The sequence below is a fragment of the Felis catus genome, chromosome E1, assembly GCF_018350175.1.
Source record: "Felis catus isolate Fca126 chromosome E1, F.catus_Fca126_mat1.0, whole genome shotgun sequence".
In the NCBI taxonomy this organism is placed as follows: domain Eukaryota; kingdom Metazoa; phylum Chordata; class Mammalia; order Carnivora; family Felidae; genus Felis; species Felis catus.
In genome coordinates this window covers 43,990,089-44,017,849 of record NC_058381.1, presented here as the reverse complement: position 1 = coordinate 44,017,849, position 27,761 = coordinate 43,990,089, and the positions used below count along the sequence as shown (strand labels likewise).

The window sequence follows — 27,761 nt, the reverse complement described above, 5'->3', positions numbered from 1 at the left end:
CTGTGCACCTCAATAAACAGAACCATGCCAACTGAGAGGGCTGACCGAGTTGTTAAAGATCATGGATCATCTAATCCCTCCAGTCAGTATGCAGGGAAACTGAGCTCAGAGAGGCTCACTGTGGCAGGGGCTTCCTCTGCGAATCCTGCCTGACGTAGAAGCTGCCGTCTCCCCACCAGTCTCCCAGGCCCCCATGACACTGGTGTCCACGGCAAAGCCAAGGTCACTGTCACCTGAAGTTCTACACGCGTGGCTGAGGTTTGGGAAACTTTGCGCGCAGATCTTGACATTGGGTGCAAGTTATATTTTGTTTTGCTTGATTTGACCCAGTGTTCAAGCCCCTCAAAAGCATTTTAAATCTTGCTTGGGTCATTGGTAGTATGTCTCTCTCATGACGGGTCACCTGCTGCTTTGATCACAGCACCTTCGCTGGAGGAACTGGGGTTAAACTTTCAGAAAGGATAAGCAAGACAGAGCTTTGTGGCCCAATAATGGAGATTCTTATCCTGTTTGACGGAGGTTCTGGCAGCCATATACTTTGGAAAGCAGGTTCCTCCCCGGCCCTCCCATTCCCACCCATGCTCTTCCTGCCCCACGATCCAGAGAATCTGGATTTTTGTCCAGTGAACAGCAGCACTTTGTCAGACGCCCACTGAGGCCCGCGCTGTGCACCTTGCCCTTGACACAGTCTTCCTTTTAGAAAGAGGGATCCTTCCCCCCCACCCCTGCCCTAAGAGACCACCCCCTCCCCCCCCCCCCAGAGACGCCCCTCCGGGATTCCCTTTTCCAGACAGCAGGGATTCCCCCAGCCATTAGACGTGGATCTCCCGTTTCGGGAGGGCGGCCCTGCCCCTCAAAGTCCCGGGGCCGGGCAGAGAGACCCACACCCGCCGCGCAGGACAGCGGACACCACACGGCTTCTCCGCAGATTCCAGGAGCCGCGCTTCTTCAGGGGACCCCCACTCCCGTACCTCGGGGGAGAGACTCTTGCGCTTCCCTCCACCCCGCGGGGAGATGCAGAGACTCCCCGGTCTCCGCCGCGTCCCTCCATCCCCGCCTCTCCACGCCCGGGGGGCTTTCACGTTCCGCGGCGGGCGCGGCGACAGGTGAGCTCTCACCTGGGGCGGGTGGGACGGGAGGATGGGGGCGGGGCGGGGCGGGGGCGGGCCCCGGGCGGCGGCCCCACCCGCGACGGGGGCGGGGCGAGGCCGGCGGGGCCAATGGGGCGGGGGGCTCACCGCCCGGGGGGGGGCAGGCCTCCAGCGTCGCTCCCTCCCCCGCCCCTGCTCCGCCCCGCCCGGGTTTAAAGCCCCACGGGCGGCTGGTGGCGGCGCTGCGAGCGCTGAGCGGCGCGAGGAGATGCGACAGGGCGCCGCGCCGCCGGCACCATGCGCCCCCCGCCCGCGCTGGCCCTGGCCGCGCTCTGCCTGCTGGCGCTGCCCGCCGCCGCCGCCGCCTACTTCGGGTCAGTGCCCGCCGCGCCCCTGGCCCGCGTCCCCGGCCCGCCGGCCTCCCCCTCCTCCGGCTAGAGCGGGGCCAACTTTTGCCTCCCGCTGGTCCCGGCCGCGGTGGGAACCTCGAACTCAGACCTTAGCCCCCAGCGGGCCCCGGTCCCGGCCGGCTGTCGGAATTCGCGCCCCGAGCTCGGTCTCTGGCTTCCCCCCCCTTCCCCGCTCAGGCCCCGATCGCACCTTCTGGTGTCCCACTCTCCGTCCTCTTCGCCGCCGCTCTTCCCACCCCGCCCTGTCCGAGACCACATCCCGCCCGCTGCGCGCGGTCTCGGACCCCCGCCCGAGCTCCCGGACTCTGCACAGGTTTCGGACCCCGGCCCCATCTGTCCCGCGCACCCAGTCCCTGCGGGTCCAGGCGTCCCTCCCGCGCGCTCTGATGCCCTCGCTGGATCCTCACTCTGTGCCCTGTCTGCTTGTAACCTGGTCTCCGTCCAGCCACAGTCCTCGCCTCGGGCTCTCTCTCCACCCTCTCTCTGCCCTTCCCCCTGCAGAATGGAGACCCTGCGGGCTGCGTGGCTGGGCGGGGTGGGGTGTTACCCCGGCCCGGGGAGGGGATCGCGCGGATCCCGGGGTGGACGCGGACCTGCGGACCCCGGGGAGTGTCAGCTGGAGATGCAGGAGGGAACCTTCCGCTAGGGAAGCCCAACCAAATCTCAGCCCCGGCGTCGGGTGAATTCCGGGGAGAACGACCGAGCGTCAGAAGGGAGGAGGCGTACGTGATTGGAAAAGGAGGATCAGAGTTGGGGAGACACCTGGGGAGAGAGCCGCGGGAGCGGCGGCTGAATGCAGTGCGAGTTACAGGGCAATTGTCCCTTCTCTCTGACCCTCCTTCTCTGACCCAGGGACCTGGGTGGGAGGTGGGGTCGTGGCTGCCAAGGCGCTTCCCTGACCTCCACCCACAGCTCGCTCCAAATGTGTACGGTCTGTGACTTTAATCTTGACACTTTTTGTGATCTTCACTCCAAATCAGGGTGAGGTTTATAGTCTGACTAAAGCGAAGGCAATGAAACACCAAGCCAGTGACCTGCCAGACTGTTCTTAAGGACCTACCAGAGAGGGCGAGTAAGGATCTGAGAAGTCCCTGCACAGGCCCATCTAAGGGCTGTGGGCTAATTTCCGGGTCATGACCCCTGGTTAAAACGTGCCTTGGCTGTGAGCAGGGGGCCTCTCCTGAAATATAATGAGTGGGGGTAGGCAGGTCAGCCCAGACCCTAGGTCTGAGCTCAGCTTGCTGGTGACCTGGGAAGACCCGTCTCTGGGCCTCAGTGACCTCATTTGTACAAAGAAGGGGCTGAACTGGATAGAACTGAGCTCTATTTCCGCACCGAGAACAGTGTACCAACCTGTATGCCAATGACTTCAGGCTTGAAGGCACAGTTGTTGCCTCAGCAGGCAGGATATAATCCTGCTACTTGCTGGCTGTGTGCTCTTGGCCAAGTCACTTAACCTCTCTGTGTTTCGGTTTCTCATCTGTAAAATGAGGAGAAGAGTGCCTATTTTGTATGAGCATTCTGTGCATTAGTACATGTAAAGCACCTAGGACAGCATCTGGCACACAGTAAATGCTCAACTAATGCCAGCAATTATTATTAGTATAGAGATTGGGCATAGTCTCTTGATATCCCGGCCCTGACAGGGGTTTCTGAGCCGGGATGGAGAACAGGAGGACGAATGTCCCTGCATCCTCTTGGACCCCAGCTCATTTCCACAATTGTTTGTCTGGGTTTGGGGGTCGGAGATGGGGCGAGGGCCAGATGGGGTGAGAGGAGAGGGGCTCCAGGAGACCTGGACCAGCCTGGCTGGTGTGGTTTGAAAGGGAAAGGAGTTTGTAGCAGTGCACAAGGGTAGAATTTGAAACTTGTGAGCGGGGGGGGGGGGGGGGGGGCTTGGAAATCGGGGTGGGAGGGGATGGTTGATTAGGCCTGGGTTCGGGTTGAGAGGGATCATGTGAGTATTGGAGCCATTTCTTCCAGGTCATGAACCCAACTAGGCAAAGCTGACCAAATAGACTCAAGCCCCCACCACCCCAGTGTGGGGAACTGGACAAATAGAGAATAAGCTAAAACTGAGGCTTTGCCCTGTTATGTGTTTAGTCTCAGAGACTGGACAGGATTCAGCCTGAGTTCCCACTGAGGAAGCCCTAGTGTGACTCAGTCAGGCCAGATTTTCCAGCTTCCCATCAGAATTTGCTCTCTGGAAGGAATCTGGTATCAGTCATCCACACCATAGTGAGAATGAGAGGCAATCCGCTTCTACTTTCTCCAGGTCATTTGCATTTGAAATCTCATTTCTGATTATAAGATGAAGTGTTTGGGCATTTGATAAAAGGAAATTCAGGGGCGCCTGGGTGGCTTAGTTGGTTAAGCGGCCGACTCTCGATTTCAGCTCAGGTCATGATCTCATGGTTTGTGAGTGCGAGCCCCATGTCGGGCTCTGCACTGACAGCACAGAGCCTGTTTGGGATTCTCTGTTTCCCTCTCTCTCTGCCCCACCCCAGCTTGCTCTCTCTATCTCTCTCTCAAAACAAATAAACATTAAAAAAAAGAAAAAGAAAAAGAAAATTCAAACATCAGGAGGGCAGGTGAGGCCAATCTTCTTGGGGTCTTTGAAATCATAGAATCATAGATTTAAGAGTTGAAAGTGTCCCAGAAGCATCTGGGGTCCAACTCCCTGTTTCAAACAGGTCATGTATTATTCTTTCCATTTTTCAAATGAGGCAGCCATCATCCCCCAAACCACAGTAAGCCAGCAATTTCTTCTGGGGCTTTTGTATGAACCCAGAGCTGAATTGTGGTCATGATGATAATGCCCTAATAACTAGTGTTTCGGTTTACAAATCACTTTCTCATACGGCCTCTCTCTCTCTCATCTGATTCCCAGAGCCATTCTAAAGGTATACAGGATGCTGTAAATAGTTCCCTAAAGGAAACCGAGGGCCAGGAAAGTTTAGTGATTCACCCTATGTCACACAGCAGGATAGAGGCAGGATAGACACCAGGTTCTGCCTCCAGTCTGGGCTCTTTGCCCTCCAAGCAAGAGTCTCCAGAGCTAATACTGTGTGACCATCCAGGGGAATGGCGGCCACAAGGAGCTGGAGGGGGTAAGGGGTGGAGGCCAGCCCCCTCCCCTGCTTGGTCACTTAGGTCACTGCCTCCAAGGTCTATGGCACCTGGAGGTCCTAGATTTCCTAATTCTTTAATTTTTTTTAACGTTTATTTAATTTTGAGAGACAGAGGCAGAGCACGAGCAGGGGAGGGGCAGAGAGAGAGAGGGGGGGGGGACACAGAATCGGAAGCAGGCTCCAGGCTCTGAGCTGTCAGCACAGAGCCCGACGTGGGGCTCGAGCTCACGGACCGTGAGATCATGACCTGAGCTGAAGTCAGATGCTTAACCTACTGAGCCACCCAGGCGCCGTGTGGTTCCCTAACTCTAATGGGCTGAACCTGGCCTGGAAGTCTAGGATGACTCGAGAGCTTCTATGTCGGCTTGGATGGCTTGGAAATTCTGCAAATATTAACTTGTGTGGTGTTTTATAAATGAACACGCACTGTATCATGTGAAAAGTGGCTTTGTAAGTAGAGATAGTTCCTGTGGATACACCTTTTCAAATCCTGCTAGACTGTGGGGGTGCTTTTAAAATGTGTGATCTCTGCATTACTTGGGTTTCTTTCCTCTCTAGGGATGATACAGAGAAGTTTATGAAAGCACAGGCTTTGGAGTCAGCTAGACCTGAGTTTAAATCCCAGCCTCCTGTCTTGCTAGCTGTATGACTCTGGGTGAATGTCTTAACCTTGCTGAGCTATGGGTGATACAATACCTACCTTAAAGGCTGATGCAAGGCTTAATTGAGACGATGAATGAAAGGGCCTGATTGGGTGCCTGTACAGGCTCACTTTGGGTGGTGGCTGGCCCTCTAACCATCTTCTTGGGTTGTAGAGGTGTCATCATTGTTAAGAGGCAAGACACAAACTTAACCCCCCCCCCCAATCAACATTACATACAGTAAAATGCAAGCATCCTAAGTGCACAGTTTGGGTTCTAACAGATGTATACCCCGTGTGCCCACCCCCACAACTACTAAATGGAACATTTCCATCAGCCCAAAGGATCCCTAGGCTCCTTTGCAATCAACCCTCCCCACCAGCCTCAGACCATCACTTCTCTGCTTCTTGTCCTTATAGATTCGTTTTGCCCGTTGAAGTTCATACAAGTGGAATCATACGGGGTATAGCTTTTGTGTCTGAATTCTTTTGCTTACAATAATGTTTTTGAGATTCACCCATGTTAGGCATATCAGTAGGACATCCCCCCCCCCCTTTTTAAATCACTGAGTAGTATTCCACTGTATGGATATACTATAATTTGTTTATCCATTTACCAGCTGAGAGACATTGGTATTGTTTCCAGCTTGGGGCTATTCCAAATGCTGTAAGCGTTTGTGTACATGTAAGTATGCGGGCGTATGTTTTTATTTCTTTTGGATAAATACCTAGGGCCTGATTGTTGGGTCGTATGGTATGCCTGTGTTTAACTTTATAAGAAACAGCCAAATAGTATTCCAAAGTGACGATACTGTTTCACACAGTAATGTATGAGAGTTCCGATTACTCCATACTCTTGTCAGCTATTGTTCATCTTTAAAAATTTTTTTTAAATGTTTATTTACTTAGTTTGAGGTGGGGAAGGGCAGAGAGAGAGGGGGAGAGAGAATCCCAAGCAGGCTCTGAACTGTCAACACAGAGCCCGACATGGGGCTCGAACTCACAAACCGCGAGACCCTGACCGGAGCCGAAACCAAGAGTTGGACGCTTAACAGACTGAACCACCCAGGCGCCTCCCTGTCCATCTTAATTTTGGCCCTTTTAGTGGATAGGTACTTACTGCTATCACATTGTGGTCTTAATTTGAATTTTCCCACTGATGAATGGTGTATTACACATTTTTTCATGTACGTGGTAATCATTTGGCTATCTTTTTCATTGGGTAATTTGTCTTTTTATTATTGATTTGTAAGAGTTCTTTGTATATTTTGGATACAGGTCCCTGGTCAGAAAGTATCAGCAATATTTCATCCCTATCTGTGGCTTGCCTTTTTCTTTTCTTTTTTTTTTTAATATATTTTGTAACGTTTATTTATTTTTGAGACAGAGACAGAGCATGAATGGGGGAGGGTCAGAGAGAGGGAGACACAGAATCCGAAGCAGGCTCCAGGCTCCGAGCTGTCAGCACAGAGCCCGACGCGGGGCTCGAACCCACAGACCGTGAGACCATGACCTGAGCCGAAGTCGGAGGCTCAACCGACTGAGCCACCCAGGCGCCCCTGCCTTTTTATTTTCTTAGGAAGAATATAAGTTCTTAATTTTGAGGAAGTACAATTTTCGTCTTCTTATGTGCTTTGTGCTTTTTTCGTGTCCTATCCACGAGATGTCTGTCTACTCAGAGGCTGTAAACGTTTCCTCTTATATTTTCTTCTAGAAACTTTATGGTTTAAGCTCTTAACACTTAGGTCTATTGTTTCTTTCTTTTTTCCTTTTTTTTGGGGGGGGCACAAGTGAGCAAGGGGCAGACAGAGACAGAGACAGAGAGGGAGAGATAGAGAAATGGGGGTCACCTGAAGTGGGGCCCGAGCTCACCTGATGAGGGACTCAAACTCATGAACTGTGAGATCATGACCTGAGCCAAAGTCAGAAGCTTAACCAACTGAGCCACCTCTGTTGTCACTTTTTGGTACATATTAATTGATTCAATATATGAGGTCCTATTTCTGGGCTCTCTATTCCATTCCATTAATCTATATATTTATCCTTATGCCAATACCATATAGTCTTGATTATAGTAGCTGTGTAGTAGGTGTTGAAGCCAAGTTCTCTCTTTTTAAAGTTGTTTTGGCTATTCTCGGTCCTTTGCATTTCCACATAAATTTTGAATACACTTTTTAAGTTTATTTATTTTGAGAGAGAGTGCGAGCTTGAGTGGGGGAGGGGCAGAGAGAGGGGGAGAGAAAGAATCCCAAGCAGGCTCCGCATCATCAGCACAGAGCCTGACACAGGGCTCGAACCCACAAACTGTGAGATCATGACCGAGCCGAAATCAAGAGTCAGATGCTTAACTGACTGAGAGACCCAGGCGCCCCTCCACATAAATTTTGGAATCAGCTTGTCAGTATCTATAGGAAAGCCCACTGGGATTTTGTCTGGGATTGCCCTGAACCTATAAATCAATTTATAGAAAGAATTGATCTTCTAACAATATTGAATTTGCTGATTTATAAACAGGCGTATCTCTTTATCGGGGGCTTTTAAATTGTATTGCAGCAATATTTTGCAATTTTCAGTACGCAGGTCTTGCGAATAATTTAAAAAGATGTATTCCTACGTGTTTTATATATTTGGATGGTATTGTTTTCATTTGAAAACATTTTTAGAAGTTGATTGGGTCCTGAGGAAAACAGGGTTGGAGGGAAGAAAGGGTAGAAGAAATTTTACTGCTTTGGGGTGTTGGATTGAAAGGCAAACATCACTGATAAGAATCATTGTGTTTGGGGAAGGAATTTAGGCCGGCTTCTCCCTGGCTAAGCTGTAACCCCTCCCAACCCCCCCCCCCCCACAGAAGTTGGGCTGTGCCCTTGGGCTCGGGGTCAAACCAGCCTCCTCATGGATAGTGATGGATTTTCTAAGGCTCAGGAGGGCAGGCAAGGCAGGGGGACTCCTGGGCTGGAACCCCCTAAGAAGGAGAGCCTGGTGCCTTTAGGATTCTGTGATCAGGTAGAAGTTGGGCTCGGGAGGAGGTGGGCCGGGTGCTGTGAAGGTGAACCCCACCGTGGCATCAGCCTAAGCAGGGAGAGAGGCAGCCCAAGGCCCTACTACAGCGTAAGGAGCACTGGACTTGGAGTCACACAGATTGAATTCCAATCTTCCATCCAACCATTCATTAACTGTGACCCAGGGCAAGTCAGTTAACTGTTCTAACCTCAGTTTTCTCATCTATAAAATGGGCGAATCCTTACCTTGCAGGGTTATTGTGACAGTTAAATGAGCATATATAAAAGTGCTGAAATGCTGTCTATGTATGAGGAGTTCAAGAAATCGAGCAATCTGGTCTTAGAGCCTCCCAAGTTAAGGAGCCTCTTCGGTTCCTTTCTCCCTTCATCTTTGCCCTCGTCATTGTATAATGTGAATCCTTTCTGTGCTCAGCATTTTATGTGCACGATCTCATTTAACCACTGTGACATCCCAGGAGGTGGTGCTGGAATAATCATCTTCATATAGGTGAGTGGGGAACAAAGCTCGGAGAGGCCAAGTGCCTTGCCCAAAGTCGCCTGGCACCAAAACTGGAATTCTAGCTTGTCAGAATCCAGAGCCAACCTCGTCCTCCCTGCCTCGTGTTGACCTGGGGCTTGACGGGGTCTGCCTCCCTCTGGGTGGTTCTGACCCTTGAGGCCCTCCATTCCATCACCCATACCCTTCACCTGGCATATGCCCTGGGCATCTCTTGCCCTGCGTGTCGTAAACTCTCGTTTTGTTGTCCGTTTTCTTTTCCACGTGCTTGTGTCTTCAACTCACGCATAGCTCCCTTTAGGCAAGGGTCTTGGGGGCCCTGTTTTTGGCTGAGTCTCCCACAGTTCCTGGCGTTGCCTCATGGTGTTCAGTGAATGTCCAAACGGGCAGCCCCTCTCCCTTTCGCTGGCCCTTCCTCTCCCCCAGAACCTTCCTCTGCCCCATCATGTTTGCTCTTTCTTCTGCTTACACTTGACTCTCTTGAGCACACACTATTTGGTCGTGACCTGGCCTCTGTCAGGATAGGAAGTAGACACAAAGCAGAAAGCAGAGACTTGCCTCATTCAGACTCCAGAAGTCAGCCACAGCGGACTTTCCACGGGAATCCTGGTGGCAGCTGAGATGGGTTGGGGGATGGGACAGACCCCCTCACTGGAGCGATGAAGACCCAAGGGGGAGGGTGGAGAGTCTCAGAGAGCCAGAATATTCTTAAACCACCATGTTCAGAGTCCTGGAAATTATTTTCTTCCTTCCTTCCTTCCTTCCTTCCTTCCTTCCTTCCTTCCTCCCTTTCTTTCTTTCTTTCTTTCTTTCTTTCTTTCTTTCTTTCTTTCTTTCTTTCTTTCTTTCTTTCTTTCTTTCTTTCTTTCTTTCTTTCTCTTTCTTTCTTCTTTCTTTCTTTCTTTCCTTATTTCCTTCTGCCCTTTCTTTCTTTCTTTCTTTCTTTCTTTCTTTCTTTCCTTCTTTCTTTCTCCTTTTCTTTCCTTCTATAAACTCTATGCCCAATATGGGGCTTGTACTCACAACCCAGAGAGCAAGAGTTACATGCTCTATCCGCTGAGCCAGACAGGTGCCCCCAGAGTCCTGGAAATTCTAGAGAGACTGGTTTTAGGGCGAGAGCAGAGAAGGTCTGCTTTCTTGACAGTTACATTCCCTTTAATGCCAGGTCATGTCAGAATTCAAGAATTTTTAATTATTAGAGAGACAATATAATGCATATGCCACGTCTAGGGCAGGACCCCATAATCAGACACTTTACTTTTTTGCAGAAAAACATCTGCATGTGGGGATAAATAAAGACCATGAGTACTCTCATTTTGGTTCAGGTCAGGGCTCGCGGCCATGTGAATTCACCATAACTGCACCAAAGTTTGTAGTCGTCTGAGCTTTCTGGAGTTGGAATTGTGGATAAAGGTTTGTAACCTGTGGTAAACTTTTAGCACGTGTCACCTCTAGAGGTTGTGCCAGCGGAGTTCTATTTATTATTATTTTTTGAAACATAATTTATTGTCAAGTTGGCTAACATACAGTGTATACAGTGTGCTCTTGGTTTTGGGGGTAGATTCCCGTGATTCAGTGCTTACATATGATACCCAGCGCTCATCCCAACAAGTGCCCTCCTCCAAGCCCATCCCCCAGTCCCCCCCCTGCCCCCCATCAATCCTCAGTTTGTTCTCTGTATTGAAGAGTCTCTTATGGTTTGTCTCCCTCCCTCTCTGTTTGAAACTACTTTTCCCCCTCCCCTTCCCCCATGGTCTTCTGTTAATTTTCTCAAGTTCCACATAGGAGTGAAAACATACGATATCTATCTTTCTCTGACTGACTTATACCATCCAGTTCCATCCATGTTGTTGCAAATGGCAGGATTTCATTCTTTCTCATTGCCAAGTAGTATTCCATTGTATATATAAACCACATCTTCTTTTTTTTTTTAATTTTTTTAATGTCTTATTTATTCTTAAGAGAGAGAGAGAGCAGGAGCAGGTGAGCGGCAGAGAGAGAGAGAGGGAGACACAGACTCCGAAGCAGCCTCCAGGCTCTGAGCTGTCAGTACAGAGCCCGATGCGGGGCTCGAACTCACAGACCGTGAGACCATGACCTGAGCCGGTCGGACACTCAACCAACCGAGCCACCCAGGCGCCCCCCATCTCTTCTTTATCCATTCATCAGTTGATGGACATTTGGGCTCTTTCCATACTTGGGCTATTGTTAAAAGCGCTGCTATAAACATTGGGGTACATGTACCCCTATGCATCAGAAAGATTTGGGCCAATTCTTGTCTGGTCCTCACTGGGTATCAAAGGGAGGCTTCAGCTGCCTGGCACAACTCGTCCCGAGGAATTGAGGTTGAGAGGGAACAGACCGGCTCTCCCACTCTCCTCAGGGGCTGAGCCGGCAGCCAGAGGATTCGGGGTCCGACTGACCAAGGCTGGGGGGCCCTGAGATCTGGCTCTGGGGAGAGCACGCATCAGTGATCCGAGTCTGAGAGCCACGCCTTCCCAGTGCCTGCAGGGCCGAGCTTGGGAAGGTTGGGGTGTGGGGTGGCCCCTGCAGCTTTGGAGTGAGACCCAGGGAGGACAAGGGTGTGGGAGTGGGGGCGGGGCAGGCTGAGGGACAGCCTGGAGCTACACGCCCCACCTGGGGTTGGACATCTAAGGGATTTTTGCGGCCTTCAGGTGTCTGAGGAGCACCCGCTTGGGGTAGAGGATCTGAGCTGGGGATGGGGGACCACCGGGTATGAGAAACCAGGACCTCTGCCAAGGGGCTAACAGCCTACTTGGAGAGACCTGTCTGCAGCTCTGAGGAGGAAGAAAAAGTGTCAGCCATGCAGAACTAAGGGTGTTATATTTGTAAAAATGAGAGAAGACAAAGAAAGGGGATGGTTAGAGAGAGAGAGAGAGAGATGGGGCTGGCAAGTAAGGATGGCTTCCTGGAGGAGGAAGATAAGCATTAGAGCGTGCTGGTACTGGACGGGGCCTTAGGATCATCTTTCCTATTCCTTGCATTGTGAGTCAAGTGTTGAAAAGGGCCATGACCATAAAAGAGTCCAGGGGATCCGGGAGGGCTTTTGGACTGGGAGAGGCGTCCCAGGCAGGGGTTACAGCGTGAAGGAGGGCTTGGAGCCATTCCAGCATGGAGCGGACTGTGGTAGCCAAGACTGGCTACCCTGAGGGGAGGGACCCCCCTGCTACAGCCGTGGCTGGCCCTGAGTCCAGAACAGTCCAAGGTGGGAAGTTGTTCTGGTCCTGCCCCGGGGGGGTCCCTGCTCTGTTCCCAAGGGAGCCCCTTACACCTTCATCCCGAGCGCTGTCCTGACCACTCTGGGGTTCCCTGGGCACACTTAGGGAGTGGCTCCTTCACCAGGTCGGGAGGCTGCTGCTCCCCTTGGAGCTGAGAGGGGAGGTGTGGGGGTGTGGACCATCCCTGGGCCCTGTGGGGGGACAAATGGACATCTCTTCCTGGAGCAGGCTGCGAACAGTGGAACTCTCCTCCTCACACAGTGGTCACGCGCAGGGCATTCCCCCAGGGGTCTGGCCCTTCCAGGGTGCCCAGCCCGGCCTGAGCCTGCCTGCCTGTCCGTGGGGCAGAGGGTGACCCCTCAAGAGCCTGCCAAGCTGGTTAGTTGGTCAACTACTATGGTTCAATAACTTGGCCAAAGTTACCCAACCCTGGAGGCAGGGTTTCATGGTGGGCAGAACTGGGTGGGGGCATTGCTCGCCCCAAGGAGAGACTCAACGACTACTTGCTTTTCCCTAAAGCCTCCGTCCCATGTTCCCTAAACTGATCCTCCCCTGGGTCAGGGCTGGGCCTGTGAACCCAAGAAGCTGGGGGAGCCTGTCTTAAAGCTTCTAGCACCCCTTTTCTCTACCCCTCTCTTTCCTTACTCCAGGCTTCGCCTTTCTCTTTAGCTTCTTCATGATCCCAGACCCTCTCCTTTGATCTTCCTTCTATCTAGCAAAGTATGTTCTCAGGCACTAGCATTATATCAGACTCTCACACTTTAGTATGAATAGGCAGGCCACTTCTCTAAGCTTTATTTCTGATTTTTAGCCAAACAGAAACTGAGCATACATCTCTCCTCCCTTTAGCTGCCCAGGGGCTCAGAGGAGTCCTGGCCAGATTGCCTTCCTTTCAAAGCAACCTGTCTTGTGTTCCTTTCATCCTAGACATTTGCTGCGGTGGTGACTGAGTTTTGCTTCCCTGAAGTGTTATGTTGAAACTGAAAGCAGAAACTGCCAGGCTTGACAGAAACAATCAGGAGACCCGGGGCACAGTCCTAGTCCCGCCATGAACCCAGTGGGCCACCTTGGACAATAAATATTACGTGAACTCCCAGGGCACCAGACAGAGCAAAGCAGAGACTACACTTGGCAAACCCCTTGCCCTCCTGCCTGCCCCCAGAAGCCTCTGGAATACCTCCCAGGAGTCCTCAGGGCAGAACCTCTGGACCTGGGCCAGCTCAAAAGGCTTCTCCAGCCTTAAACCACAACGATTCAAATGGTGTGCATTTGCACCCAGGCAGGGAGCTGGGGGAGACATTCCTAATCTCAGCTCCTGAGGGGGTCCTCTGCACAAGGAGACCCTCCACGGCCACTGTGCCGCCTGCCCCATGCACACCAGGGATGAAGGTTCCCCCTTCCCAGCTCTGCCTGAGCCAGAGTGGAGAGGGAGAGAGAGTCAGGAGGAGGGGGAAGCATCTCCTCCGCAGATGTTGCACTGGCCAAGCTCTAAATACCCGAGATTGTTGAGATGCAAAGCGCGCTTGCTGAATGGGCTGCTTGCTGCCCACTTAGCTGTGAGCACACGTCTCCCCGATGCCACCCTCAGCGGGCAGCCGGGTCTGCGGCTGTAAAACAGGAAGTGGAGCTGTTCTTGGAGAGACAAAGCCCACAGCTGGGCCAGGCTCTTTTCTGTCTGAGCCAGGGCTGGGCTGGGCTGGGAGACATGGCTCCGGGGATGAGCTTTAGCGGGGAGGTGGTGACCAGATTCGGTCCTCAGGGTGGGTTCACGCAGCTTGACCGGAAGTGGGGAGAGAAGCTTGGGTGTTGAAGGTACCCCCCCTTCTGCAGAAGGACTGTCAGAGCCCCTATGCCCTCTCTTCTTGGGCAGGCACTGCCCTCAGCAACCCTCCCCTACAGGGAAGAGATGGGTGGTGGAGAGCACAGGGTGGGGGTGGGGAGTGTGTGTGTGTGTGTGTGTGTGTGTGCGCCGCGTGTAGGGGGATTAGTCAGGGCTGGGAGCGGTGGGCTGAGATGTTTGGGATGAAAGCTCAAAGGGAACGCTTACCATGCAAATGGCCCTGCAGCGGAAGCCTGTTATCAGGAGCATCTAATGGGGTTTTGCAGGGCCAAGGCCAATGCTTCAGGCAGGGCAAGGCTTTCCTGGTTCCCAGGCAGCTGCCCACAGTTGGCATGGTCCCTGGTGCCAGGCACAGCTCCTGGCCCCTCCAGCGAAGGGTCCAGACAGGCTGGCATTACCTGGTGCCCTGGGAAGTGCCAGCTTTGTCCTACACTACCCACCCACTCAGTCACCCACATCCTGGAACCATCAAACTTCTCAACCAGAAACAGGGGTGGGGGTGGGGGTGGAAGAATGGAGCCTGGAGCACCCCCAAGTGATGGGAAATGCACTACAGCTGCCAGGTCTTCCCCGGCTAGCCAGGGGTGCTCCCTGGGAGCTTCCTCTGCCTCCTCCGCACCCCCCCAAGCCTCCTACTACAGGCAGGACAGGACTGGCCAAGGTCAGGTTCTCACCCAGATGGAGCTAAGAGTTCTGATCCCTGAGCAGCTACTGATTGCTCCATGGGGAGCTGGGCTGGTTCAAAGCCTTCTTCTCCTTCTTCTGCTTCTTGGGGCCTTGGGAAATTCTGGAGTACTCCTGAGTGCAACCAAGTTCCTTCTAGACTGTGAGCTCCTCGAGGGCGGGAGCAGGTCCCAGCAGCCAGCTTGGCGCCTGGCACACAGCGAGTGTGCTCAAGAGTGCCACTTGCCTGGAGCTTACGGCGTTGGGCACTGTTCTAATAGCTGTACAAAAGTGAACTCATTTAATCCTCCTGACAACCCTGTGAGGTAGGTACTGTGGTTATCTGTATTTTATAGATGAGGCACAGAGAGGTGAAGTGCTTCGCCCAAGGTGGCACAACGAGTAAGAGACGGAAGTAGGACTGGAACCCAAGCAGTCTGGGCCGGTCATGGTCTCCCACTGGTCAGTGTGTATTTGTTAGTTGGGATGAGCTCAGGGGCAGAGTGGATGTGCCCAAGGTCACCAGTGAGTGTAGGCAGACTGGGACCAGGCCACCCAGGCCAGAACAGCTCTGGGGGCCTGAGATCCTTGGGTCTCTCTACTCCAGCAGGTGGTGGGTGACCGTTCCAGGGTGAGCTCCATTTCCTTTCTGGGGTTTAGTGGTGACTGGGGTCCTGCGGAAGGTAACTGAAAGCAGTTTCCTGGGACACTTTCTCCAAGTCCTGGGAGAACCTTCTTTTCCTTCCTTCAAGGTCATCCCAGATGGGGCAGCTTCAGCCAAAACTGTGGATGGGGTGAGCACTAGAGAGTGAAAGGAGGGCCAGGGCAGGAGGGGCCGGGGTGAGCAGAGGAGGCCTGGGGGTGGGGGGTAGGTGAGATGAAGTCCCCAAGGGCACCCTTGACTTTTCCCACGCTGGGTGGAGACAGGGTGGCCCCGGGAGTAGCTGTGGATGCTCTGGAGTCAAAGCCAGGGACATCTTGTTGTGTAGGGGTGGGGGCTTGTGGCCTTATTATTACACTAAGGGCTTTGGGCTGAAGGTACAGAGAGCAGAGAGTCACAGGCGGGACGCAAAGAAGGGAGGAGAATGGAGTTGGCCACATGGGGTTGTTGCTTTCTTGACAAGAGAAGAGGCGCTGGAAGTCAGCCTTGAGGAGCCCGACTGGAAGCAGGAATGGGGGACACCAGCTGGGCTAAAGCAGATACAGCGGGGGGAGGGATGGTGTGGTCCCAGAGGGCTCAGGAACACATGAATCAGGCAGAAGCCTGAAGGAACTCTTGTCCCACAGCCCAGAAGAGCAGCTAGCAACTTCACCACTTACTCAGCCCCTGCTCTTCAGCTCAGAACACTGACTACTTGTGTGGCTGATGGCATCTGACCTGACCACAGAGCAGTATCTTTATGAAAACAAATTTTGTCTGAATTCGTAAGACTGATGAGGCTCACTTGATCTCTTCCGGGTGTACGGCTTACTCTCATGGGGCCCGACTGACGTGTGGGCAATTAAGTTTTTGCAGAGAGGCGGGTGGGTGGGGTTCTCGGGCCTGGGGTGCCGGGGAATGCGGCTTCTTCAAGGGGAGGGGATCATGCCCACAGATCCTGAATCAGACTGGAGCCTGCAGTGCCTGGAATGCTCCTGAGGTCCGGGAAGAAGCCTTCCCTGGTAGCTGCCAAGGGAAGGGCATGTGGAGGATAGCTCACTAACGCCACCGGAGGAAATACGGTGTTTTCCAAATTTGATGTCCTGGCACTGTCTCGTCCAAGGAAACAGGATCCCAGCTGCGACACAGAAAATAAATAAAAGGCAAACGGGGTCCTGGAAGACCTCCCAGCTGTCTTCCTAGGTCCTGTGGGGGTCCCCAAGGCAGTGCCAGAGAGCTTTCTCTGAGAGCAGCCCTGGGCAGACCAGGGCCCAGTGTGGCCTGAGGCCTCTATGCGGTTGGCTGCCTTTCCTGACCATTAATCGCTACTAAGTGTCATTACTGCTAATAAAATTAACCGACTTTATACTGGACTTCTGGGGCCATCAATCACAGGGCCTATTAAACGAAATTTAAAAAAATAGGTGCCTATGGATGGGGGAGAGGGTGTTTGCTGAGCCTGGCTCACAAGTGCAGGCGAGGCCATGCTGGTACTCCACAGCTGTCAGAAGGTCGTGATCAGTGACAGCATCCTTAGTTGGACAGCCAACTCCGGGCCTTGACACTGTACTACAGATAGGAGCGTCTAAGGCAAGAACACAGCTGCCTGTAGGAAGACTCTGGGGCCAGGGCTGAAAAGCTCCCCACATTCTCCCTCCTACTCTCACTTCTGCTTCCCTCTATGTGTTTGGTTCTTTCTTTTTCTCTCTCTTTGGGCCAGCTTCCTCTTTTTATCTCCTGAGTTACGGGCCCCATTGCCCAAAGAAAGGAAGAGAGAGAAAGCAACCGTATGCGCTCGTCATTCCAATTCCTAATTCCCAGAGAAAGGACTGATTGGCCCAGCTTCGGTCATGTGATTCCTCATTGGTCCAATCAGTAGGCCAGAGCAGCAAGGTCATGTGGTATGAAATGGCCGACCCCATGGTATCCATGTAGCTGGGAAGAAGCAGTGGGTCGCCAAGTCAACAGATGTCTGCAAGCTAAAGGTCTTAGAAGAAGCACTCAAAAAGTGATAATAATATAGACTATATAGGATAAGATATAAGGTATCATATAGCTATAATGATATAATAGTATTGTTCTTAGAATGCCGTTTGAGACAGGCCTTGAAGGATGCGCAGCCCCGTTGGTCCAAACTGCCATCACTCCCTGCTTGTCCTCTCACCTGTCAATCAGCTGCTACAAGGGAGGCCCCAATTTCCAACACACAGGAACAGTGTGAGCAGCTTTTCCGCACACCAGCACCTGCTGTGAGGGGCTAGATGGCTCCTGCTCCCTTTGCGCCCTTCACACTGGAAGCCAGTCAGGGTGGGGCCTCCTCAGCTAGAGCTGACATCTGGACCTGCCAAGGGTCAAGCTCTAAGGGTTTCCTGCCAGGCTGCAGGGAGGGGTTTGGGTGTAGACCTAGTGGGCCGGAAATTTACCCATTTGCCCCAAGATTAATGATTAACGGGTCCCTGCCCTCACCCTGTCTAGCAGGGGAGCCTCGGGCCAGGCTGGGCCAGGAGGAGCCTGATAGCATCTGTCTCTGCTCAGGGGTTTCGGAGATATGCTCCACACTGGGTTGGCTGCATCTGATGGATTTAGAATCTACGGGCACTTTCTGGGGGCACCTGGGGCCTGGCCAGATCCCACACTCTCCCTGGGGCAGTGTGGCATCCAGCCAGATGTCCTGGCTGGGTCAGGTGGCTCTAAACAGGAGAGCTGGGCCCTTGGTTCCATGCAGTATGTGCCTCTCTGACCACGCAGCTGGGCCAGGGCTTGCCTTGGCCGTGGCATATAAGCAAGAGTGACAAGGGCCACATCCAAGCAGGAGCTTTAGGAGCCGTCACCTGGTTTCATTTTTGCTCATTATCTTGGCCATGAGGCTGGCGTGTTCCAGAAGGCGGCTGCTTCCTCTAGCCTGGGTCTGGAATGGTATATATTCTACCCATGCTGAGGACCACCAGGGTACAGGATAGGCAACAGGAGAACCGTCTCAGAGAGCTTCTGGGGAGAGTGAAAAGGAACTCTAATGTAGTCCCTGCCTTGCTGCTCATCTGCTGTATGGCTCGGGCTAGTCATTGCCTCCTCATAAAACTGTGTTTCCTTATGTGGACAAAGGGAAGACTCTGCCCAGGTTGGAGAATAAAGCACCTTGCAAGGGGAAGGAATCTTGAGAAACTCTAACCGGCAGAAAGGGGAACAAGAGTGTCCCAGGCACTGTGGTGGGCCCAGGAGGAGAAAGGATCCTCTTTGCACTTCCCAGAGGAGAAAACCAAGGCTTCAAGGTTTACACAATTAAGAAGTGGCAGCCTGACTTCAGAATCCATGAACTTCAGATATAGTAGACCGGCAAGACTGGGGCTGACGGCCTGATGGAAATTCATCCAGCCATCGGCCAGTTTATCCATCCATCTGTTCCTTCCTTCCTCCTTCTTTCCTTCCTTCCTTCCTTCCTCCATCCATCCAGGTATTCCCTAAGGATCCCTTTGTAACAGGCACTGAGTGGCCAGATGGTTGAAGATCTGGGAGTTATGGAAACAGGCTAGGTCGGCATGGGATTCCATGGGCAGCAATATAACACAAGGGAGAGAGGGATCTCAGAGAAGCTGCTGAGTGTTTGCCCAACATCTACCCCTGTCCGCCTGCCCCCTCTTGGGAACATGGCTCTACCCTCCAGGCAGCAGTCACACTACATGCAGTTTTTTTCCCGAACTTTCCTGATCATAGAAGCCGCCCAAGATGTGTAGTAAATACAGATTCCCAGGCTGCGCCCCAGACCAATAGAGTCAGAATTGCCAATCGTGGATTCTGGGCATCTGTATTTTTAATAAGCACCCAGATGATTTTTATGATTGGGCCAAGTTGGGACATAGAGCAGAGACTTTGGCATCTGGAAAACTTGGGCACTAGACCCTGTTGTAAGCACTTGGGTTTTCTACTCTGTGAAATGGGCACATACCCCATGGGGCTGGCCTGCCTCCCAGCAGGGTATAAATGAAGCCCCCTAGGAGGTCCCTTTCCTCTTGCTTGTCCCATGTCTTCCTTCCCCCCTTCCCCCATCATGTCCCCTGAGGGTCACTAGCTCCCTCTTTTGCTCTCTCTAGCCTGACCGGGCGGGAGGTCCTGACACCCTTCCCAGGGCTGGGCACCGCTGCGGCCCCAGCACAGAGCGGGGCCCACCTGAAGCCGTGTGACCTGCTGAAGCTGTCCCGCCGACAGAAACAGCTCTGCCGGAGGGAGCCCGGCCTGGCCGAGACCCTGCAGGACGCTGCTCACCTCAGCCTGCTCGAGTGCCAGTTTCAGTTCCGACATGAGCGCTGGAACTGCAGTCTGGAGGGGAGGACAGGCCTGCTCAAGAGAGGTAGTGCGGGTGCTGGGGAGGAGGGGCTGGGGGAGGGTGGGGGGGCTAGGGAGGATGAGGCTTGGGGAGAAGGGACAGCTGGGGACGAGGGGGGCTGGGGAGGACTGGAGAGGAGGAGGGCTGGGGAGGAGGAGGGCACTTGGGGAGAAAGGGGCTAGGGAGGAGGGGGCTGGGGGGCTGGGGACAAGGCCCCCATTCCTGCTCCCCTGGCCCCTGGGCCCAGGCCACGCTGCCCTTGTGAACCTAGCATAGTCCCAGTGAGAAGAGTCCTGGGAGTTAATGAGGCCCAGTCTTTCCCTCAGCTTGGGGGGAGTGGAGGAGCAGGGGAGATACAGGGAAAGAGGAGGCCCAGCCCATTCCTGGATCCTGGAGGACCCCACAGTTGAGCTGCGTGGCCCCCCAGTCCCCTCCCTCAGCCTCCTGCGCACACACACATGCACACACACGCAAAACAAGGTACAAGAACATATAAGGGTGGAAGGCAGGGAATAGTTGGCCGAATACCCTGAGACAGGCCGGATTCAGGTGCTTACTCATGCCCGTGACTTTGTTCATCGCATCCGTTGGTCCACCGTTTCCTCCTCCCCTTCCATTCACACCCGGCCTTCTTCCCTCCTCTCTGCGTCCTCCCACCCCTCGTTCACTAAGTGTCCGGTGAGGCTCGCAGCGAGCCAGCCACGGTGCTGGATGCCAGAGGCACCGAGCTGCACGAGACCCCCTCTGCCCTTGGAGAGCTTACAGCCCACGGGGGAAACAGGTCATCATGTGACTCTGTCACCAAGTAGGAAGGGGCTTTTACAAAAAGGCAGCGATGGGGGCAGCTAGGTGGCTCAGTCTTAAGTGTCCGACGTCAGCTCAGATGGTGATCTTGCGGTTCGTGAGTTCGAGCCCCACATGGGCTCCGCACTGACCATGCAGAGCCTGCTTGGGATTCTCTCTCTCTCTCTCTCTCTCTCTCTCTCTCTCTCTCTCGTCTCTCTCTCCCTCTCTCTCTGCCCCTCCCCTGCTCACACCTGTGCTCTCTCTCTCTCTCAAAATAAATAAATAAACTTAAAAGAAATAAGGCAGGGGCGCCTGGGTGGTGCAGTCGGTTAAGCATCCGACTTCAGCCAGGTCACGATCTCGCGGTCCGTGGGTTCAAGCCCCGCGTCAGGCTCTGGGCTGATGGCTCAGAGCCTGGAGCTTGTTTCCGATTCTGTGTCTCCCTCTCTCTCTGCCCCTCCTCCGTTCATGCTCTGTCTCTCTCTGTCCCCAAAAAAATAAATAAACGTTGAGAAGAAAAAAAAAAAAAGAAATAAGGCAGTGATAGTACATGGGAGGCCAGCTGCTGTCCGTGGTGGGGAAGGGCCTGGGACGGAGCTGCTGCTACTCCCCAAAGGGTGCTGCCAGCACCCAGGTGCGCTGGAGAGCAGGCGGGGTGGGGGCAGGTTTGCGCCACGGCCCACAAGAACGCGAGAGAAGTGACGGTCCCGGAAGGGCGTGGGATGGTCAGTCTGGAACAAGTCACGCGGGAGACTCAGGGTCACTCCGTCATTAGGTCCGCTCCACGGTAGGTAGCAGAGAGCGACATTTCAGAGGCGTCCTGAAACGCAGGGAGCCCACAGAGCATATTTCAGGGGACCGGGGGCCTCAGAAATGGGTCCAGCTGGCTCACACGCGGGCTTCGGGTCGAGATCAGCGGTTTGGCCCCCGCTCTGCCTCTCACCAGGTGCCGAGTCGCTTCTCTTTGCATCTCAGCCTTCTCGTGTGTCCCATAGAGTCAGGCGCTCCTGTCTGCTGCCCTGGGAGCCCGGGCATACGCTCCATAGTGAATTTGAAAGTTCCGTCTAAAGGGCAGCAGCTTGCAGCCCGAGTCTCAGGCGCAGGTGTCACAAGGGTGCCCCGGGCCACGTCCTCAGGTCCATATGACCCTCGTCCGGCTCGTCACGCCCCCCTCCCCCCCCCCCATCAGCTCTTCTGCCCTCAGAGGGTAAAGGGCAGCCTCTGACCCCCCTCTCTCCCCTCCCTCCCGGATCCCCCCCCACCCCGGGTGCCCGGCCCAGGTTTCAAGGAGACGGCCTTCCTGTATGCAATGTCCTCCGCTGCCCTCACCCACACTCTGGCCCGGGCCTGCAGCGCCGGGCGCATGGAGCGCTGCACCTGTGATGATTCTCCGGGCCTGGAGAGCCGGCAGGCCTGGCAGTGGGGCGTGTGCGGCGACAACCTCAAGTACAGCACCAAGTTCCTGAGCAACTTCCTGGGGCCCAAGAGAGGAAGCAAAGACCTGAGGGCACGGGCGGACGCTCACAACACCCACGTGGGCATCAAGGTGAGCACGTTGCCGGGAGGCCCGAAGCCTGGCCCCAGCCAGGGTGCAGGGCCAGGGAGCCGGGTCGGCAGGAGGCCTGCCTCTGCCGTGCCCCTCAGCGCACACACAGAGCTGTCCCAGGAGGAACCTCACCCCTTCAACCAGCACACCGGTACCAAGTAGCGGGAAGTAGGGAAGGGTGCTGGGTGACACGGCGGGCTGGGCGGCGGGTGGGAGCCAGGCTTGGGATGCGGCCGTGATGAGGCAGAAACCTGTTTGCAGAGGGGTCCCCATGCCAGAGACTATCCTTCCCGGACATCCTGGAAGCCAACGTCGTTTGAAAACTTTGATATCTTTTGCAACATCACCTCTTCCTCCACCTTACAGATGGGACGATCGAGGAGGCCCACAGAAGGGGAGGGACTTAGCAGAGGACACACAGTAGTGGGAGGACTGGAGGGTAAAAGGTGTCTAAGCCTATCGGGATGAGAGGCTGGGAGAGGCGAGGGTTCAAGCTCTCTAGCAAATGGAGTTCTGTGTCCTCATCACTGAGTCGGGGTAAACCAGGGCTGCTGCGTTCAGTTGTGCGGGTTTTCCACTCCACGAGAACTCTGGGCCAAGGGAGGGAGCTGGGGCTGAGATCCGGCCCACATTGCTCTCCGCCAGGTGGGCACGTTGGCCCAGCGGCAGGGTGGTCTCGAGTTACTTTGCACAAAGGTGGCGTGTGGGCTAGCCTGGGTCCCATTCACCCTCTTCCCTCCATCTCTTGCCCGTCCTGCTGCCCCGCCCCCGACGGGGTCTACACTGGCCTACACCGGTGCCATGGCCCTGACCACGCCTGCATTCCCTCTCTCCTCGCAGGCAGTGAAGAGTGGCCTCAGGACCACATGTAAGTGCCACGGTGTGTCGGGCTCCTGTGCCGTGCGCACCTGCTGGAAGCAGCTCGCCCCGTTCCGCGAGACGGGCCAGGCGCTAAAACTGCGTTATGACTCAGCTGTCAAGGTGTCCAGTGCCACCAACGAGGCCTTGGGCCGCCTGGAGCTGTGGGCGCCCGCCCGGCCAGGCAGCCCCACCAAGGGCCCGGCCCCACGGCCCGGGGACCTGGTCTATATGGAAGACTCGCCCAGTTTCTGCCGGCCCAGCAAGTACTCGCCCGGCACGGCGGGCAGGGTGTGCTCCCGGGAGGCCAGCTGCAGCAGCCTGTGCTGCGGGCGGGGCTATGACACCCAGAGCCGCCTGGTGGCCTTCTCCTGCCACTGCCAGGTGCAGTGGTGCTGCTACGTGGAGTGCCAGCAGTGTGTGCAGGAGGAGCTCATGTACACCTGCAAGCATTAGGCCTGCGGCCCGGTGTGCCAGGGGGGCGCTGCCAGGACCCCGCGCTGCTCGGCCACGTGGAGGCCCCCCAGGCAGGGGCACGCGGCGTGCACCCCGAAGTCGGTGCCCGCACGCGCGCACTCCTCTCCACTGGGCCCGGCAGCCCTTCCCTCCCTCGACACCCAGCAAAGAGAGGTTGAGGGGGGACTGGAACTGAGGGTCCCCAACCACGTTGGAGCAGGAGAGCAGAGTAGGAAAGGATGTGGGGGGAATAAGGGAGACCAAAGGAGGAAGGACTGAGGGTTTTGTGAGGGGGGACCACCTCGCTGTCTCAATTCCTCGGATGAGTGGCCTAGAGCCAGCCAGGCTGGGCCAGCAGGGCGCTGGGAGGCAGTGTCAGCGTGTGGCTTTGCTGGGCTAGAGGTGGGGGCGGGGGGCGGGGCGGGGCAGGCCAGGCCAGGTGGCAGGGGCTGTTTGGAGAAAGGAAGGATTTCTGGGCCCGAGGGAGGCCAAGTCCGACACCTGCCCCCGAGCCCGGTGTACTTGATTTGGCTTTTCAAATATGCACTGAGGCGTCGTTCTTGCCTTGAGAGCTGAGTTATTCACACCCACTGGGCCCTGCTGGATAAGAGCACCAGTGAATGCAGGACCGGTAGGGAGAGCCAGCTAGTGCGCTGAGGTTGCACAGAGAGACAGTGACCCCTCGCCGTTTTCTGGGTGTGGAACTTTTAGTCCCCGCGCAGGAGAGGGTGACAGCCTTCTGGTTCGAGGCGGGGACGCAAGGAGCTCCGTTTCTCAGCCTCCCCTTAAGCCCGGTTTGATCAGCTCCCCTGTGGCTGCGTTCCACCCGTGCCGTGAGGCCCCAACGCAGCTGACGGTCGTGACAGTAGAGTCCCGAATCTGCTTACGTTTCTGCTCTTGCAGATACTCATCTAATTAAGGTTTTTGCCCTGGGGTTACAGGTTCAGGGAAGTCTTCGCTAAGCCTGGCTCCTGGGGAGCCCCCGTCACTTACTGATGGCCCCCACTTTGGCTCCTACCTGAGGAATAGAAGTCACTTTGCTAATTTCCTCTGATCCTGTGGACACTGCCAGTGCTACCTTCCAAGGCCCTATGTGGGAGGAGGAGAGAGTAATTGGTACATATATACAGGCGCGCGTGCGCGCACACACACACGCACACACGCACACTCCTTGGACCCGCCAGGCTGAGGGTTCCCACTTAGCCGCACGCTCTCTCCGGTTCAGAACCAAGACCTTTCAGGGGTCACTCTGCTGGAAGCTGAGTGCTTCCCCAGAGCAGGGCCCACGGCCAGCCAGGAGGAAGTGACCTCCATCGGGAAGCCCTTGGCTGTTTTGCCGACCTGCCGCGCCCTCCGTCAGCTTCCTTTCTCCCTAGAGTTGCTGACCTGCGGCTGAACGGAAACTTCAGAATCAGCTGTAGGCTCCGAAACCACCAGCGTGAGCCCAGGAAGAAGCCCCGGGCTCCCTGAGATCTCCGAGGGTGAGGCGTTGCCCTAGCTTTGGCGGGTCAAGGCAGCTTGTGAGATGCTGGAAGGATCTCTGGCTGCAGAGGTTCTGATGAAAAGCCAAACTTACCCGAGACCCCCTCCCTGGACTGACTTTGCCGACCCAGGCAGCTGGCCCACATATGGCAAGAAGAACAAAAAGGAGAGAGAGCCGCTTTTCTCGTTTCTTCCATTCCCCCACCGCACGGAGACTTTCTCTTTGCCAGCCCCATCCTTCTGGTTCCTCTGAGACCCCAAGTCTGCCTCCGCCTTGCCTCGGCCCTTGTCATAAGGCAGCAGAGACCTCACGGGCAGGAAGAAGGGACCCGATGCGCCCATACACCATCTGCACCCCGACTCCGTGGCCGGCAGTGCCGGGGTTGCAGAGGATAAAGGCAGACTCCAAGGGACCGAGGCCATGGCTGGCCACCGACACTGATGACCTCGGCCAATGTCACGGGTGTGGGCTCTGAGGGCCCCTCGGCCTGGGGGGGTTCCTTTCTGTCTAGCCCCCTGTCTCTTTCCTCCTTCCATGCTCCCGCCCCTTTCTCTTCCAGGTGCCCCCAAAGATCCCCCTCAGCCCTGCTGGGACCCCTGGGGACCAGTGGCCACTGACCCCTCATTCTACAGCTTTAAGGGAAGCACTCACAGGGTATTTTTTTGTCTACCTCACATATATAGTTTTTAGGGCAAAAGAGAATAATTTATATAGCGAAGGTATATGAGAAAATATTTATGTATAATATTTATATAATTTCTATATTTCATGGGCAGCCCCTGGGGGGTTTGTGTGCTCTGTGGGAAGCCATCTGTCTGGGGAAATACAGCTTGGCCTGACCGGGGCCTCCCGCCACTGAGCTGTCCGTCAGGTGGCTGGGGTATCTCTTAGGTTCCTGTGACCGGCCTATCTCGGAGCTGGTGAGAACGCATCCCCTCTGAGCCTGAGCCCTGGTGGGCTTGATCCATATCTTCCTTGTCAAGTTTTTGTAAATTCTCTGTTTTTCTGGGTCCCAGGCCCATCTTCTGCCCTGGCAAAACTGTCTTGCTCGTAATGATAATGACAACAAAGATGCCCACGCTTTGCATTTGTAAAGAGCACTTGCAGTCTTCAGAAACCCTCTTGTCCCTTTAATCCTGCTGGATACCCCTGTTATCCCTGTAAGCTGTGCTGGGTTTGTGGATGCGGCCCAGAGGTGGAGGGCTGTGCCCAAAGTCACACTAAGGGGGATCGTCCACGGAGTATTTACTGAAATTCCGCACAGGCCAGGCACCATGGGAGCTGGCTTGCCCTGAGCCCAGGAGCCCAGGGAAGTGGCCGCTTCCCTGGCTGTGTCTGACCCTGACCTTTTGGACCTGGACGGCACATCAGCATTTCTCCAAGTGGAGTCCTTTGTCTCAGGGGCTGGGACTGCCCGAGAGGCCTGGAGAGAAAGGGACCTCGCGGGAGCCACTCCAGGGACAGCCTGAGAGGCTTGGGCTCCATCACGGGGCCCCTCCCAGCCCACAGATGGATGTCGTTTGCTCTCATGTAGTGTTTTTCTCTTCAAAATGAATCGTTTTCCATTGGATTTCTGGCTTGCCTGGCAAAATCAGTTGTGCTCGCAAACGGGGCCCGCACTCTCACCCGGCCACCGTCAGCTACACACAGGGAGCCCTACTGGGCTGCGTGGGGGTTCCCCACTTGGCCAAGTACCCCCACTCAGTCGGCCTCACTCATGGACGTTCCTGCTTGGCGCTTGTGGGCGCATCGTGTCCATCCTCCTGTCCAGATAAGCCCAGAGTCCCGGTGTCTTTCAGAACCTGGCAGACGGGTCCACAGACAGACGCACGCCAGCCTTGAAGGTTATTTCTTGCTTTCCAGCATTTCCTTTGTCGAAGTTCAAGTGCTTTTAGTCTCAGCACGTTTTAGAGTCGCAATGGGAGTTATCATACGTCGAGCACCTGTTACGTCCATCCATTCAATCAGCGATTGCTTAGGGAGTCACCTCCCTGGGTGCTAGCTTGCAGCGGCGAGTAAAACCAATCCCTGCCTCGTGGGGCTGACACTCTAGTGGGTGGGTAGAGACAATAAACCAATAAACTCCATGTCAGCTATTTGCACCTGCCTTGTCTTGATTTATTGCAAAAACCCTGCGTACTGGACACAACCAGTAAAGGCCCTCGGATGCCACTTAGGAAGCAGGGATGTCAGGATTTGAGCACAAATCTGCTGGTCTTCAAACTATGGCGTGTTTCCTCTCTGGACTGCTGCCTCCCCTCGGAGACAGGTAGGGCAGGAATGGATCACCCCCTTTTATGGATTCTGGGCAAACCGAAGCCTAGAAGGTTCCACCCAAGGTCACATGCTAAGTCAGACCACTCCGGAGCCTGGGTGCCCTCCTGGAGTTGATAAATATTTCTAATGCCTTCATCCCGTGGCCAGCAATGCAGGCTGGGGTGGGGGTGAGATCGTGCAAAGCGGGAACTTTCAGGGCTTTATGGCCCAGTAGAAGAAACGGGAGGCACAGCTGTGCAATGGTTTGGGTCCTCTTAATCAACCCTAGGGTTCCTCTCTGGCCATCCCGCCTTCCCAGCATGCTTTGGGAAGTTCGTGTCCTTAACCAGCACTGGTCCCAGGGGTCTGATGAGGGAGGAGGCCCCTTTCTGGGCAGAGGGCAGCAGAGAGGGCTTGGCACCTGCCCCAGCCCTCCCAGCCCTGCTGGGATCCACACCAGGCCCCCGGAGAGGGAGACAGAGGGCACCTACAGAGTCGAACTGTGAGGGCACCTACACTTCCACCTGCAGGCCTGTCTGAGCACGTTCCTTCTTCCAACCAGTGCTCCTCAGGCCTGGAGACCGGCTGGTTCCGAGCAGTGACACAAGCATCCACGCACGGCCACACGGTCCAGTGTCCCCATGGACTTCTTACCTGTTTTTTTTTCTTTGTTTTTCAAGTTTATTTTTATTTACTTTTGAGAGAGAGATAAAGAGCAAGCGGGGGAGGGGCAGAGAGAGAGGGAGACAGAATCCCAAGCAGGCTCCGTGCTGTTAACACAGAGACGGATACGGGGCTTGAAACCACAAACCGTGAGATCATGACCTGAGCTGAAATCAAGAATCGGACCCTTAGCCGACTGAGCCACCCAGGCGTCCCTTACAT

The 27,761-nt window shown here is 54.9% G+C and overlaps 1 protein-coding gene across 1 annotated transcript; it reads left to right on the top strand.

Annotated features, from left to right (window-relative positions):
- Positions 1-1,339: 1,339 nt before the first annotated feature.
- WNT9B (Wnt family member 9B) lies at positions 1,340-26,722 on the top strand. Its single transcript, XM_045044740.1, has 4 exons — positions 1,340-1,465; positions 19,259-19,515; positions 21,558-21,823; positions 22,664-26,722. The coding sequence occupies exons 1-4, from the start codon at positions 1,389-1,391 to the stop codon at positions 23,135-23,137; spliced, it is 1,074 nt and encodes a 357-aa protein (XP_044900675.1). The 5' UTR covers positions 1,340-1,388; the 3' UTR covers positions 23,138-26,722.
- Positions 26,723-27,761: the final 1,039 nt, after the last annotated feature.